At 35.7% G+C, this 16,250-nt stretch overlaps 1 protein-coding gene across 4 annotated transcripts in view; it reads right to left on the reverse strand.

Annotated features, from left to right (window-relative positions):
* ACVR1 (activin A receptor type 1) overlaps positions 1–16,250 on the reverse strand; it is a 158,112-nt gene that overhangs the window by 16,652 nt on the left and 125,210 nt on the right. For all 4 annotated transcript variants that reach the window (XM_072612035.1, XM_072612034.1, XM_072612036.1 and 1 more), the window contains 2 exons: positions 8,938–9,213; positions 3,716–3,913 (listed from right to left, as the gene is read on the reverse strand). In XM_072612035.1, coding sequence (XP_072468136.1) covers positions 3,716–3,913; positions 8,938–9,213 — 474 coding nt within the window. The remainder of the gene's footprint in view (positions 1–3,715; positions 3,914–8,937; positions 9,214–16,250) is intronic.

Consider the following 16,250-nt stretch of genomic DNA (forward strand, 5'->3'; position numbering starts at 1 on the left):
TTTTTTTTTTGCGGGGAGGGCAGAATCTGTGAGGTCATAATTGTTTTCATAATACTACTGAGATGGTATTTAGCTATTAAAATTCTTCTATCTTTTCCAACTACTAAAGATGAAATGACAGAAAATAACATTCAACTTCTCAAAGATTTTATCTTAAAAGTACTGTATGATATAGGAACTCTTACCCTTCATACACAACACTTCTAAATGTGTTTCCCCACAAAACCCAGTTATAGAGAGCATATATGTTATTTGTGTATTTATACGCATACATATATGTGTATGTATGTATGTATGTATGTATTTCTTATCTGAACTCTTTTCTCCCCCATCAATGAGCACAGCCTAACTACATAATAAATGTTTCTTGACTCACACTAGAAACTGTATGGAAGGAAGCTGGTAGGTAAAGGCTAAACATTAATTTCTTTCTCCTCCATCTCAAAGAAACCTAAAATCGTTTAATCAACCTGATGACACCAGGGGGAAGCAAGGAAGGCCTCCAGCATGTTGGATAAATGCTCTATGGCAAACTTATGAGAGGTCAGGAAGAAGCATCGTCCAGGATGGGCAAGCGGAGAGCGGTTGTGATCTGCACCCTTGTTAGCACTGCTTCAAAGGGCTGGCCTTGGTTAAGATTCTAGGATCAAGGGAAGATGCCAAGACCACTGAGCCTACCTAAAAAAATCGTTCCACCCCCACAGCAGGCTGCTTGTTAACTGAAATATGTTTCACACAAGACAAAAACTCTGTAGTTTTTGCCTTTGTATAGCCAAGGTGCTTTCTGCATGTGCTTAATAAATATTTGTTGGATTTAAGGATATGCCTTTCATTTCATTCCACAACTGGAGATAAATAACTTAAAATACAAATTCTTAGGAGAGACAGCTCATGAATTTTAGTAAAAGTATAAATAACTGATCAACTGGTGTCAGTTGTAAGGTAGTAAAGGATCTTTGCAGGAAATGGCGGGGGTGGAATATTACTTTCTAGTTGTCTGAGTACAAAGAAGGCCCTCTATGCTGATTAGCTGGTGGAAAACAATGGACAAAAACAAAATAGGTAGGAGTAGGGGAGAAGTTTGCATGGTAAATTACTATTCTTTTTATGTTGGTGAGTGACATGGAAAGAGCCACTTGATTATGCTAGGAGGGTCAAAATAAGAATCCTGACTAGAAAGGCCTTTGGTTTGTGTATTTGGCTTAAGTGAGGATGAACATGACAAGTCAAGTCAAATCTTATTCCCTATATTATCATTACTAACTGATTATTATATCTACACAAAATTTATCCACGTAAAGCACAAAACTATATTAATAAACACAAAAACACAATGGCTTGATTTAAATAACCTCTTCAAGAGACCCCTTCTTTTCCTCTCAGAAGTTGAATCATAGGCAAGGTAACATTCCACAAAATTATAAGTGTAAAAAGGAAATCAAAATGAAGAACTCCCTCTAAAAAAAAGAAAAATAAATAAAATGTGATAATCACACAAATTTTGTTTGAAATTATCTTAAAAATTCAGGTCATCTAGATCCTAAGAGCTGTATTTAAAATTCATGAGAATTAACAACAGCAAGACTTTTAATATGTTGGAGGTTTCCGCCTGCCTGCCCCACAGGACCAGGGCTGATGACTTGAGTTCACAGAAAGCATGAAATCCAAAATTATTTCCACCAAGCTTCCAGAAGAAATGCTCGACTAGAATAAAGGCTAAATATCAACAGTTAGAAAAGCTAGAATGCTAATCTTGAAAATGTAACTTCCTTCCAGTCTTGGGGAGAGTTAGTTTACCTGTCACACAGTGTGTTATGACACTACCCTTTCAACAAACCCTCCCGCTAGGACCAATGAACTGGTATTAGGTTTCCAGTGCCAATGGTACTCCGAAACCACTTGGGGAGAACAGGGGATGGAAATCAAGTCAATGTGCAATTAGAGACAAAGTTCAGAATTTAAAGCTCAGCAAAACAAGCCCTTGTTGCAAACAATTCTCCAGATACCTAAGTGATACGAATTGCAACTCTAAAGCTTCCAAACGCTGATTGAGAAATACCAATTACCAAGAAAATCTTCATAACTTCCTTTAAAAAAAGTTACTCTTAAAAAACAAGGCTGTCAAGTAATGTTCCTGGTTGTTTATATGTAATCTGCTCCACACAATTTTGATATTCTCTGAATAAGTTTCTTTAAACTGGACAGATTTCTAGTTAGAAATTTGTATGCCAACATAGCACACGTGCCTTAACTAACCAGTGCCTATTTCTTGGCTCTAACACAATTAAAAACTGCCCCACGTAAACTTCCCTCAAAACAACAACAGCAACTAGTTTTCCTACACCACCATGCAAATTAAGAAAACCCAAGGTCTCCAGACTCTTTCATTCTGTTTTTAAATTTTCTTTGTATCTCTAGTATCTAGCAAATAGTAGGCATTCAATAAATGCTTATTAACTAAACTTGACCAAGGAGTCTGAAGGGAGGAAGCTATATTATTTTTAAACCCTGAAAGTTGATGTCCAAACACTCATAAATTTGTACCATTCTTTGGGTTGCAGGTAGGTGGCACAGTAGAGAGTGCTGGACATGGAGTCACAAAGACATGAATTCAAATCCTCTCTCAGACTCTTACTAACTGTGGGGCTACAGGTAAGTCACTTCATATGTCTCAAGCTCTCATTTCTTCATCTGTAAAAGAGAAGTAAGAGCAACTCCTTCTCCATAGGGATGTTAGGCATATCAAATGATCTAATATACGTAAAATGCTTTACAAGCCCTAAAATGCTTTATAAACGCTAGCTATTACTATTGTTATCATTGTGGTTTGTGTTTTCCTAAAAGAGGGGTAGCAAAGTCAATGCTCATTAAGATAGAGGTTCTATAAGCACAGTGTGGAGGAAACTAGCTCTTCTAAATGTTTTTCATCTAATGCATATCACTCCTCATGTAAGAGAGGACCAGATATCCCTGAAGCTATCTCACTTAATCAGCACCAAGTTGATTACCGTTATGGGAGATTCAAGTATATGCCTTAAATTTGAGTCTAAATGTACTTCAAAATTTTTTTTAAAAAAATCAACAATTTTGATGACTCAAAAGCTTTGGTAAGTCTGGTATAAAGATCAAATTAGCAAAAAGAAAAATATTAGTTCTATCAGAATATTAACAAGATACATTATGACATATGGTTTAAAAATTTGAGTTAGATATGACAGAAAATGTCTGAGCAAATTCTAAATTAGCATCATAGGATTTGGCATTGGAAAGGATCTGAAGAGTTCATCAAGCCCAAGCCCAAGTTGACAGATGAGGAAACTTAAGGCCCCCCCAAGAGGAGTAGTTTTCCCAGGGTCACACAGATATTAAGCAGATCTGAGATTTAAACCTAAGACTTCTGATGCTGAAACCAATATTCTTTCCAATACACACTCCAACTGGTCTTTAACATATCTACCTCAAGTCTCAAGTATGAGTGCACTTGACTTTAATCAAATTAAATATATTAGTATCCAAGTTTATACAAAAGAACAATGTTTATTTAAATTAGAAAAAATATGTGCTATGAGAATCCTTAAAATTCTTGTACATTTAAATCATGGATTCATTTTAAACACAACTTTCCAGGAGTGTGCCTATTATGTACATAACTTTTTTATGCATTCATTCAATTATGGACTGAAATTTTCTTTTAATCTGTATACAGAATACCTACCATTGCTCACCATTCGCCTGGCCACCTCCCAAAGGACCAGTCCAAAGGCCCAAATGTCAACTCTTTTATAAGAGTCAAAACAGTTCACTTGGATGGTTTCATCTAAGACTTCAGGGGCCATGTAGCGCTTGGTGCCCACACGAGGGTTGTTTCCAACATCTAGGTGATTGTTGGTCTGGGAGTGGATTACTGCAAGTCCTGTGACAAAAGAAAGAGAACAAGATCATTTCTACCTCAAGGGCACCCATTTGTTCTTGGGTGGCTGCCAAATCATTTGTGATCATACCAATGAATCTCCATCCCAAAATGCCATCTTGTGGTTCTAAGGTGCCACTGCCAGGATATATTAAAAAATGCCTGTGTTGGACTTTGTGAAATCTTAGGAGTTAGGAAACTATGTGTGGAGATAGGGTAAGATGGCAAGAGAGGGGGGAAAAAAGTAAATGGTGGATATATGACATATTAATGTACCACTCTAACCCAAAGTGAGCTATGTGCATATATATATTTCAACTCCTGAAGAAAGGCAGTCTTACATTAGGAATTATAACAAAGAGGCCCAGAAGGAGACAAATCAAGCTCCCATCCTACACCATGGCACCCATTACTCTCTAAACATTTAAAAGGAGAACACTGTGTGACTTGGAAAACGAGGGAATTTGGCACCACTTAGAAAGGGCCACTGTTGCCATGGTGAGCTGACCACTGGGGTTCAGGTGCAGACTCACTCATCTGAGCAATAAGCAGAAATACACGGATGTACCCCTAACTCCGTTCCATCTCTATGGCTCAGAGAGCATCTAAATGGAACCCCTACTTACAGCAAAACTTTCTTGTTAGTACCATGAATTATTTCTGCCAAACTACTTGCAAGAAACTAGAAGCAGGTGTTGAGTGTTTTTTAATTGAGGGGCTAAATATTCACATCAATGCATGTATTCATTTAAAAAAATTAGTCTTGAAGTGAACACTGACATGTTCAAATGAACAAGAAGTGCTGCAAGACCGCTTTCAAATCTCCTGTAGATGAATGTTCATTCCCTCAGGGATCCTGCAAGACATCTGCAGAAAACTTTTCCTCCCACTATCTCCCTGAGCATTTGCTGGGATGATCTCTCAATTTAATGCAGAGGAAGGTGCACATATGCAAATCCTTACAGTTTTAGTAAGCTGGGGAACTTGGTGATGCAACAAGTGATGAAATCCAATCGCCTTGCAAGCCACAAACCAGGTTTTATTAAACCCTCACCAGATTTATAATCCTACCCTGAAGCTTTCCCCTTCCATAGAGTTCTTCTCCATGCTTGTAAAATAGCAAAAAAAAAAAAAATCACAAGGTAGATAAGTTGAATACTAAATTTTCTTATGAATGATTATAAGCTTGCTAGAAATTCTTTAATAACTCTGCATTTAACTGCCTGTTTAGATACCTAATCCCATACATAGCTTCCAGAGGAAAAGGAGATAGGACAATAAGCTCTTCTACCCTATATACATGACTACCCAAGTTCTACATGAATGATAACCACAGAATCTCAACAGTTTGAGGGAACCATGTTTTCCAAACTGAAATCTGTTCTCCATGATACTCAAAAAAAGTCATCATTAGCTATCGCTTGAGAACTTCAAGTGACCTCAAGCTACTACCTTGCAAGGAACCCTTTTCACTTTTGGAAGGTCACTAATTCAGGTATCTTAAATGTTTCTGGGTTATTAAAACAAAACAGAGAGAGAGAGAGAGGGAGAGAGAGAGAGAGAGAGAGAGAGAGAGAGAGAGAGAGAGAGAGAGAGAGAGAGAGAGAGAGAGAGAGAGAGAATTTCTAATTTCTTTACTTGAGATGGAAATGCAAAATTCTTCCACTTACAAGTGTGCCTTGACTCATCTATATTTTGGTGTGGGGGTAAAGGTGGGAATGACTACTGGTACCACTGTAACTATTGGGCTGGTAGAACTAGGACTGGGAAAGGAGGTTAGTGTAAGTACAGAATCAGTGGATTTAGAAAGGGACTCGTATCATACATCCCTGAGAACTTCCTCAGTCCACTGAACCTTTTCTACTCCAAGACCTCTGAGATCTACCCAAAGAAGAGAGAAGCTGCTTGACTTTGTTACTTTTATCATAAATATTTTCTATTGGCATTTGGACCACTTGGCAAAATAATTTCTCTGCTATATGAAATCAAGACCATCAAACAGCTTTATAGGGAGTTAATTGGCCTAACATGTCAAATTCTTTCAGTTAAAAAGAGGTCTGAGTTTCCTAAACTGGAAAATTAAGACGTTGAACATCCTAGATGGTTTCTCCTGGGTTTAAAATTTGGTGAGTCTATGGCTTTACGTGCCCCATAGAACTGCACTGCTAGTTTACTGTTGTGCATACATAGGGGCTCATTTGTTTGTGTTCATCAAGAGCAGAGGTCTTAACCTGGGTTTGATGAACTTGTGCTCTTAAAAAAATTGACCACTATTTCAATATAATTGGCTTTTTTTTATAATTCTATGCATTATAATTTATGAGTTTAAAAATGTTACTCTGAGAAAGGGTTCACAGGTTTCATCTGAATGCCGATGGAATCTATGACACAAAAAAGGTTAGCAACCCCTAATCTGGAAGGAATATAACAACAACTTGTTTTCTGTCTCTATAGAACTTTTTCATAAAACTCCAAACAACCATGACCTTTCCAAATTTTCTTCTGGTTCATGGAAGAAGTGTTTATTCTTCTGTGTGTGTGTGTGTGTGTGTGTGTGTGTGTGTGTGTGTGGATTTAGCATGTTTTGATGGTCCTTGTAAAGTGTTCAACAGTACATGTTAAGAGTACTTGCAAGGATGGTATAATGTATCAGTTAAAAAAACATTTCACATATCCCTATAAAATAAATTTGTCCAAAATGACTATGGGTTTAAAGTTAGTATTGTAAAAGATATACAAGGTAGCTATAGCCTCCAAATAATTCTTCAATTAATTAATAATGAAACAAAAAATTATTACTAGGAACATAGTAATACACCAGGTAATGATTCACTACAACAGCAAAGATGAACAACCTTCCTTATCATCAGGGTATAACTGATTTGACATCCACTCTTGGGATTATTCTTAAGTTAAATACCAAAGAAACCGAATACCTTTCATATTCACTATTGCTGCCCACCCTCACTTACTCAGTCCCAGAAATCTATTTCAAACCCTGCCCTACCCTAATGTGTTACCCAGATCATTAACACTTTTAAATATTAGGAACTGGTAAAGCAGAGTACTGGAAAAGCCAACAGAGTCAACAAAAGCTGAGTCAAGGAAAAGGCAAGGAAAGCATACAAGGAAATTTGGGAAAGCGAGAGACCTAGACCTTTACATTGTGTTGTCAATGTTCCCTAGGCACAGGCTTATTAACTCTCATCCATGAGCTACAATTACTTGCATGAAGTAACAGAATGGAGACAAGGAATACTGTGAATGATCTCTGCAACAATATTTTCTGTGATTGTCCAATCCCACTGAAAATTACAGAATATGTTGTCATTACTGTGAACGACCAAGGTAAAAAGTAGTCAGTCATCTAATAAGTTTGAACTATACATCTGGAATAATTATTATCTGAAACTCAATTTTTCCTAACTCAAAAAAATTTTACAATTTATATAGATTTGTAGCTTAGGGTATATGATTATGAAGGTTTGTCTAATTCTGTGAAGTTCAATAATTCTCTATGATCTGAGATTCTTAGCCTTTTTCTTGTCATGGACTTCTTTCTTTGGTAGTCTGATGAGGCCGAACAGACTCTTTCTTAGGATAATGTTTTACAAAGCATAAAATATATAGGCTTACGAAGGAAACCAATTTGGTTATGGAAGTTATCAAAATATTTTTAAAAAAAAAACTAATTTAGGGACCCAGATTAAGAATCTACGATTATAAGGAGCAGGTTAAGTACCCATCTACACTGGTAAAAGAAGTTCCTCAATGGGATATTCCTTCATCAATGAAATCCCAGATCCAAGTCCAAAAAAGCAGCATTCATCTTCAAAATTAAAGTTGGGCCAAAGTCTTTCATTATATACTAAAAGAGGGCAGATGCCAATGAAGAGGGAGATTTTCCTCATCTCCCTCCTGGGCTGATCTCCTGGATCTCACCATTGTTCCTAATAACTCATCTTTCAGCAAGACTGAATCAGCTCCGAAATTTACCCTTCTTCTTTACTATCATAAACCTAAGAATCCTCCTTCCTGGTGACTCGGGAAGGTGAAAGGTGGATTAGGATGTCCTCCTAGATCATTCATTAAAAGAGGGTCCCAGTACTGCCATCTCATCATTTCCTCCCCTCTCCCACTGCTCATCCTCACCCTATACCTATTTAGCGCAAAGATGTCTTTTACCTTTCTTGGTTTCCCCAGAGCTTAGCATATTGCCCAGGACATAGTAAGTGCTTAATAAAATGTCCACTGACTACTGAATATCAATAATCTCAACTTTAAAAATATCTTTTAAACTGTCTCTTTAAAAACAATCATAGCGTCACTACTAATCTAAGAATATTTCTTAGAAATGAGGTTTAAAGCTACCAAGTAAGCTGGTATTTAGATTCCCCCAAGTCTACCTAACACGTGTATACATACATATATATAAATAGATACAGATATAGTACATATATAAGTTTAATAACTCAGTTCTCTGCCTTAATCTATCCTTGGTTAAATTAATAGAAGGCCCTAGAAAATAGGTAACATTTCATTTAAGCCACTGTTTCTCCAATGTCTAGGACAGAGTCTAGTATATTGCAGATGCTTAATGAACTCATTGAGAAATCACTGAATGACTGAGCCAGGAATTAGTAATCTCTTTCAACCTTCCACACATATGAATCCCACCAATTGAATTAGAATACAATTCTGACTAATGTAATTATTTGACAAATACTTGATTTTAAGGGCATGAATGATGGCCAGCTTTTAACCACGGAATAATTGAGGGAAGAAAGACAATATAAAATCATCATATTCCAAAAATGTATTTGTTGGAAAGGGTGGGGTCTTATTACTTGGGTTTTTAATTCTTTTCCTGTGTTTCTTTAAAAAAAAAAAAAATTAAACATTTTAGAATAGTGCCCTCTAGTGGAAGGCTTTGTGACAACTCTTTACATAACAAAAGAATGTACCATAAAGGCAAAGAAGAAAGTGTTAGGAACATTAAAAAGTTTCAACAAATGAGAATAAGTTACCCAAATCGGCTATACAGCATTGTCCATTCTTCTTAACAAGGATATTTTTGCTCTTTAAATCCCGGTGGGATATAGCTGGCTTTCCTTGAGTTCCAAATATCTCTATATGCAAATGTGCTAGACCACTAGCTATAGATAGCACAATTCGAAGACAGCTAACTGTGTCCAGAGTAGTGAGCTGTAGGTAGTCATACAAGGATCCCATTTCATGATAATGTGTAATTAACCACAACTGAGTACTTGAGTGTCTTGATGTCATATCTGAGGCAATAAACCCTGAGGAGAGAAAACAGGAAAAATAACCATAAGATACCAAAGAAAGCTGTGCATTAAATTTTTTTGGTGCTTCACCTGAACCAAAAATAAGTGCTTAGCAGTGTCTACCACATAATAAATAGGTGCTTAATAAATGTTTATTGACTGATAGATAATTTGCATAACATAATTTAATCAATCAGTACAACAGGAGACTTATTAATGACAAAAATGATAATTTTAGGTTGATTTCATCAAAATTCAGTGTTCTGGGGTATATTACTCTAAAACATGAACATCTAAAAAGGTGACAGAAAGGAAAGCATAATAGTTTCAATGTTAAATGTTCTTTAAAAATATAATTTACAATGAAATATTATTATGTTAACTATAATATCATAAGTTTCTTAGAAGATAATGTCAAGTTTAGTTGATACTAATAAGATATTTGTTAAGCATTTTGCAAAGCTTAAAACCCTATATAAATTGTAGCTAAAATAGCAGTAGCAGCAGCAGTAGTATCAAAATATTTTCAGAACCACAAGCATATACTTGAAAATTATGTTTTTGAAAGGCAATAAAATGTGATCAGATGAAGCAATTAAACAGGATGAACTCTAAACCCTTGGAACCAACCAAGGCATTGATAGGTGACCATTCAGCTCAAGTGCACTGGAATGAAGCTAACTTCCCAGCCACCCACCCCAAACCATAACACATCTCCTCCATTCAATGATATTACCACTATTTCCTTTCTATAGGGACTTTGAACTCACTTCCCTGCTAAAACTACCTTGGACTCTTGTAGGTGACCTTTAGTCACATCCTGTCCAGAATCACATCTCTGATCACCTGCACTTTGATCACAGGGACTTCCATTCTCCTCTAGCTCTAACTTATAGCTCTTTTTCATGGGTTATCTTCCCCTTGATTAGAATGTGAATTCCCTGAGGGTAGGAGCTGTCTTGCTTGCTTATATTGTTAGCACAATATGAGCCTGTCACATAATAAGCACTTATCAATCTTTCTATTCATCTCTATGTCTATCTATTCACCCACTTTAGCTCTTCCAAGAAGAAATAATCTGATATTGTCTCTGGAATAAAATACAATGCAAAGATGTAATAGAGTTAAGTCAACCAGCATATATGGAATTTTCTTTAGAGTTGCACATACTCTAAAAAGTTAATGAAGAGTCAAGACCTTTGTTTGAAAGCACAAATGTATTAGTAATCCACAAATTATTGATAAATAAGCCTGTGAATATTCACGAACATTGCTGTGTAGAAAGAAATTCCTTGCGAATATGGCGGAATAGGAACTGGGCTAAGGGGATTGGATGACCTGATTTCTTGTACATACAGATGACCTTCATGAACTGATAAATTTACAACTGTTGTGTTCAGTCATTTCTCAGTCATGTCTGACTCTTTAAGACCCCATTTGGGGTTTTCTTGACAAAGATACTAGAGAAATTTGCTGTTTCCTTCTCCAGCTCACTTTATAGGTAAGGAAACTGAAGCAAACAGGGTTAAGTGACTTGTCCAGAGTCATACACTACAAAGTGTCTGAGGCTAGATTTGAACTCAGGAAGATAACTCTTCCTGACTCCAGGTATAGCACTCTATCCACTACACCCTCTAGTTGTGCCCCAAAATTTACAGCTAGAATATACTTTAAAGTTTTCCTAGTCCAAGGCCCACATTTTACAGATGAGGAAACAGGTCCAGGGGCTTAACAGATCTGCCTAAGGTTACAAAGATAATAAGTAGTAAAGCTTATATTTTTTTTACCCAGTTTCTGACTCTAAACTCTTTGCTCTTTTAGTGTACCATATTGAACAGGCTATATCTTTCTGTATATCTCCATTTCCTATGTAAAATAAGGGAGTTGTATTACATGAACTCTAACTCTGTAATATTCTCTGATCCTCTACATTGTGTGAAATATCTTGTGATTCTATCTATATCGATGATGAGGAAGAAGCAATGTTTTTCCCTATCTAATCAGAAAGAAAACGTGTGTATGAACCCTGAGATGGCGTCTACAATTTAAATGTCTGTTGGGAAATAAATTCTACTAAGAGAACAATTTGCCTAGAAGCATCTAGTAAAGTTTCTCTAAAACAAGTCTCCTTGATATCAAATTATTTTAGCTTATCATTTTTATCTTTGGCCTATCTGGTACTTCATTAGTAGAAATAAAAGGCAGATCACAAGATACTTTTGACCTTAGTTTCTTACAGGCTTACAAGCAAAATTAAATAGGAATTATTAGTTATCTGCTCCACAAGATAATTTTCCTAAAACATTTGTTGTTTGAATAGAGTCTAAAACAATTGTTAATTGTGAATATGTATGATGAATAAAACTGTTCCAATGTGCCTCTCTTAGAGCTACATATGCCCCACCAATCAGCAAAACCAAAAATCAGGGTAATCTCTGCTCCTTCCTCAAAACTGCTAAAGAATCCAAAAACATTTTTTTTAAAAGAGGAACTTTGGAGGGCAAAGTCAAGATAGCAGAGTAAAGACAAGAATTAGCCTGAGCTCTCCCAAATTGCCCTCCAAACAACTTAAAAATAATGCCCCAAAACAAATTCTGAAGTGACAAAACCAAGAAAAGGATAGAGTGAAATAATTTTCCAGCCCAAGACAACTTAGGTCAGCAGGAAAAGTCTGTTTCACTGGGATGAGAGTGCAGTGTGCTCCAGCAGAGGCTACACTGGCAAGGCAGCAGCAAGCCTTTGAGGTGACTGTATTGGCAGCCATAAATGGTAAGGTGGTAGGACAACCTGTCAGAAGGGTACCCTTTGCAGGCAATGGGTAAAGGACTTTGTTGCATTGCCCACAGGTGATCATAGTCCCAGGAAAAGGACAAGCATTACCAGACTAGAACGTGTATCCGCAGGAACTTGAGGGACCTTGAGGTCCCAGGGCAGAAAAGAATACTTGCAGTCACTCACATAACAGAGCACAAGCCAGGACAGCAGTGATGACACCTCTCCTTATATTATACCATTTTGAAAAACCTGAAAACTTAAAGCCCTCCAGAACTAGCTCTGAAAATAGCAGCACAAAGAAACTTAAACCTAGGATAGTGCTCTTTCCACACTAGGGGGTACAGCCCAACTTTAACATAAAGTTAAAAGTCAAGAAATAGGCTGGAAAAATGAGCAAATAACAAAAAAGGAAACTGATCATCAAAATTTACTATGGTGACAAGAAAGATCAAAAACCCCAGAAGATATAAAAATCAAAACTGTTACATCCAAAACCTCTAAGAAAAATGTGAATTGGTCTCATAACCAAAAAAAAAAAATTCCTGGAAGAGCTCAAAAAAGTCTTTTAAAAACAAGTAAGAGAGGTAGAGGAAAAATTGGAGGAAAAAAATGAGAATGATGCAAGAATATAATTTCTTTAAAAAAAAGTGTCAACAGCTCAATCAAAGAGGCACAAAAAAGAATACATAAGAAAATAACACCTTAAAAACAGGATAGGCTAAATGGTAAAAAAAAAAAAGAAAAAATTTAAATTAAAAAACACAAAAGTCCAATGAAGAGAAGAACGCCTTAAAAAGAAGAACTGGACAAATGAGAAGAGATATACAAAAATTCACTAAAAAGAAAAACTCCTTAAAAAAACAGAATCAGTCAAATAGAAAAATATGTACAAAAACTCACTGAAAAGAAAAAAAACTCCTTAAAAAGGACCAAATGGGGAAAAAAAAAACATGTAGCAAAATTAATTAACTAAAGAAAAGAAATCCTTAAAAATAGAATTGGCCAAATAGAAAAGGAGATACAAAAGTTCACTGAAAAAAAATAATTCCTAAATATTAGAATGGGCAGGATGTCATAAGACATCAAGAAGTCATATAATAAAGTCAAGAAAGAAAAAAATGTAAAATATCTCATTGGAAACACAACTGACGTGGAAAATAGATCAAGGAGAGATAATTTAAGAATTGACAACCTGAAAGCCATAAAAAAAGAACCATCATATTTCAAAAAAGCTAATAGAATCCACTGATTATCTCCTGAATGAGATGCCAAAATGAAAACTTCCAAGAATATTATAGCCAAATTGCAGAGATAGGTCAAGGGGAAAACATTGTGTAAACTCAGAGAAAGAAACAATTCAAAATCAAGGAGCTATATTCAGGATTGCAAGTATTAAGCAGCATGGATCAGATGGCTTTGAATATGATATTCCAGAGGGCAAAAAATCAAGGATTATAACCAAAATTCACCTATTCAGTAAAATTGAGTATATTCCTTCAAGGGAAAAAAATATATATTTTTAATGAAATAAAGGACTTTCAAGCATTCCTGATGAAAAGGTCAGAACTGAATAGAAAATCTTACTTTCTAATATAAGACTCAAGAAAGCATAAAAAGGTAAACAGGAAAGAAAAATCATAAGAAATTAAACAAGATTAAACTGTTTACATTCCTACAGGGGAGAATGATACTATAACTCCTAAGTACTTTCTCATTATTAGGGCAGTTAGAATCATTATACATAGACAGAGGTCATGGGTATGAGTTGACTATGATGGGGTGATATCTAAAAACAATTAAATTAAGGGATGAGAAAGAGGGATACACTAGGAGAAGGGAGAAGAAAGAAAAAAGAAAGTGGCAAAATTATCTTATCTAAAAAGTGACACAAAAAGTGACTTTTACAGTGGAATGGAAAATGGAGAGGAGGTGGCTGACAATGCTTGGAGCTCTCATCAGAACTGACTCAATGAGGGGCTGACATAGATATTCAGTTGAGTATGGAATTCTAGCTTACTCTACAGAGAAGTGAGAGGGGAAGAGAATTAAAGAAGGAGGGGGGCTACTATAAGGGTGGGGACAGATTGAAGGAGGAAATCAGAAAAAATACACTTTTGAGGAGGGATAGGGTGAGAGAAAAGGATATACAGAAGAAAAATAAGATGGAGGCAAATACATAATAATCATAACTATGAAAAAAATTTATAGCAAGTTTCTCTGATAAAGGCCTCATTTCTCAAATATACAGACAACTGAGTCAAATTTATAAGAATATAAGTCATTCCACAATTGATAAATGGTCCAAGGATGTGACCAAGCAGTTTTCAGATGAAGAAATCAAAGCTATCTATAGTAATATAAAAATGCTCTCAATCACTATTGATTAGAGCAATGAAAATTCAAACAATTCTGAGGTACCACTTTAGACCAATCAGACTGGCTAACATGAGAGAAAAGGAAAATAATAAATGTTAGAGAAGATATGGGAAAACTGGGACACTAATGCATTGTTGGTGGAGTTGTGCACAGTTTTATAGTCCTTTGGGCATAGTTTCAAATTGCTTTTTATCTTGCCCTCTGGGTAATTAGTTGTTTCTAACCAGTGTTTTTCTCTTGTTCCATAAAAAAAGTACTTTACAGATATTTGGCAGAGGGTTCTTAAACTGAGGTTCATGAACTTATTTCATGTTTTGATAACTTTATATCAATAACTGGTTTTCCTTGTTAAGCTAGTTTGAGAAAGGGTCAGCAAACTGTGAGAGGGTCAATGCCACAAAAAAGTTAAGAACGCTGATATAAGTGTTTTCTTTCCTCTGCCCCTTTATTTCTGGGAAGGATCAAATCATTTCTTAAGTACACTGTTCTTCCTCCAACTTAGGAGGGGAAATGAAAGAAGCAGGAATTTTAAGAAAACATTGTTATTTTAAGGTAGGGTTATCTGTACAATATACTCAAGAGGATTCCTCCACAAAGAAAAGTATCTGTCGTAGGGAGGTGGCACTTTAGTGTAATAGGGGATCTGAGATGAAATCTGAGATGACTGGCTATGAGACAAGTACTTTATGCTTCTCTCCTTCCACTTTCCGATTTCCATCTTTAAATCACAGATTATGTTAAGGACCAAATGAGAACATAGTAACAATGATGGATTTTTTTTACTTACATAGCATATCTGTATTTATATAGCACTTTAAAGCTGGGAATGCTCTTTACTTAGATCCCCTAACTTTGTGAATAGGTAGCAGTTGATGGTGATGGTGATGGTAGTGGTGGTGGTTCTACTTCACAGATTGTAAGGTTCCAATGAAACATAAAAAAGCCATATAAATGTTGGTTGTCATCATTGTTTTTTAAACTAATATGAAATACTTTAAAAGCATTAAAATATAACTCATAAACTGAGGAATGTATGAACAAGCTATGATATGGAAATGAGATGAAATACTATTGTGCTATGAGAAATAATGAAAGAGATGGTTTCAGTGAAACCTGTTAAGACTTGTATGAACTGATGCTGAATGAAGCAAAGAGATCCAGAACAATTTATACAGTAAGTGCAATCTGGTAAACAACTTGGAAAGAATCAGAAAATCTTATAAATATAATGATCAATTACAATTCCAGAGAACTAACAATGAACCAAGTTGCTTACCTCTTGATAGAGAGAGGAAGGACTCAGTGCAGAATAAAATAAAATCTTTTTAGACATGCCATAGTGGAATTTTGTTTTGATTGACTATACATATTTGTAAGGGATTTCCATTTTTTAAAAATAGCTATATAATGTATTATACAATACACAAAAGCATACTGAAGAGCAAAGTGGGGGTGGGGGGGAAGAAGTGCTAAATGGAAAAGAAAAGGGTATGCCAACATGGTAAGGATGGCTATAGTTCAAGGAGTGTGAGTCACAAAAGACAAAGTAGGAGGGAAGAGGCAAGAAGAAGAATACATAATTTATAAAGGATCTTCCTGAGAACTTAGAAAGGAAATGGTATAGAAATGATACTGGATCAGACAGTGCCCAATACTAACTACTAAGGCTCACTATTTCCCTGGGATAGCCTGACTGTAAATCAGAGTAACCTATGATGATATGCCCGAGAGCATTTCTTTTTTTATTTTAATTATTTTTTTCCAATTAACAAAAATCTATTCTCTTTCACCACACACCCCCATCCTTTTACCACTGGAAAAGAAAAAACAAAATTCTTGTAATAAATACACAGAGTCAAGCAAAATATATTCCCATATTGGTAAGGGTGTGGGTAGGTGGG

The sequence above is a fragment of the Notamacropus eugenii genome, chromosome 5 (genome assembly GCF_028372415.1).
Source record: "Notamacropus eugenii isolate mMacEug1 chromosome 5, mMacEug1.pri_v2, whole genome shotgun sequence".
Classification (NCBI taxonomy): Eukaryota; Metazoa; Chordata; class Mammalia; order Diprotodontia; family Macropodidae; genus Notamacropus; species Notamacropus eugenii.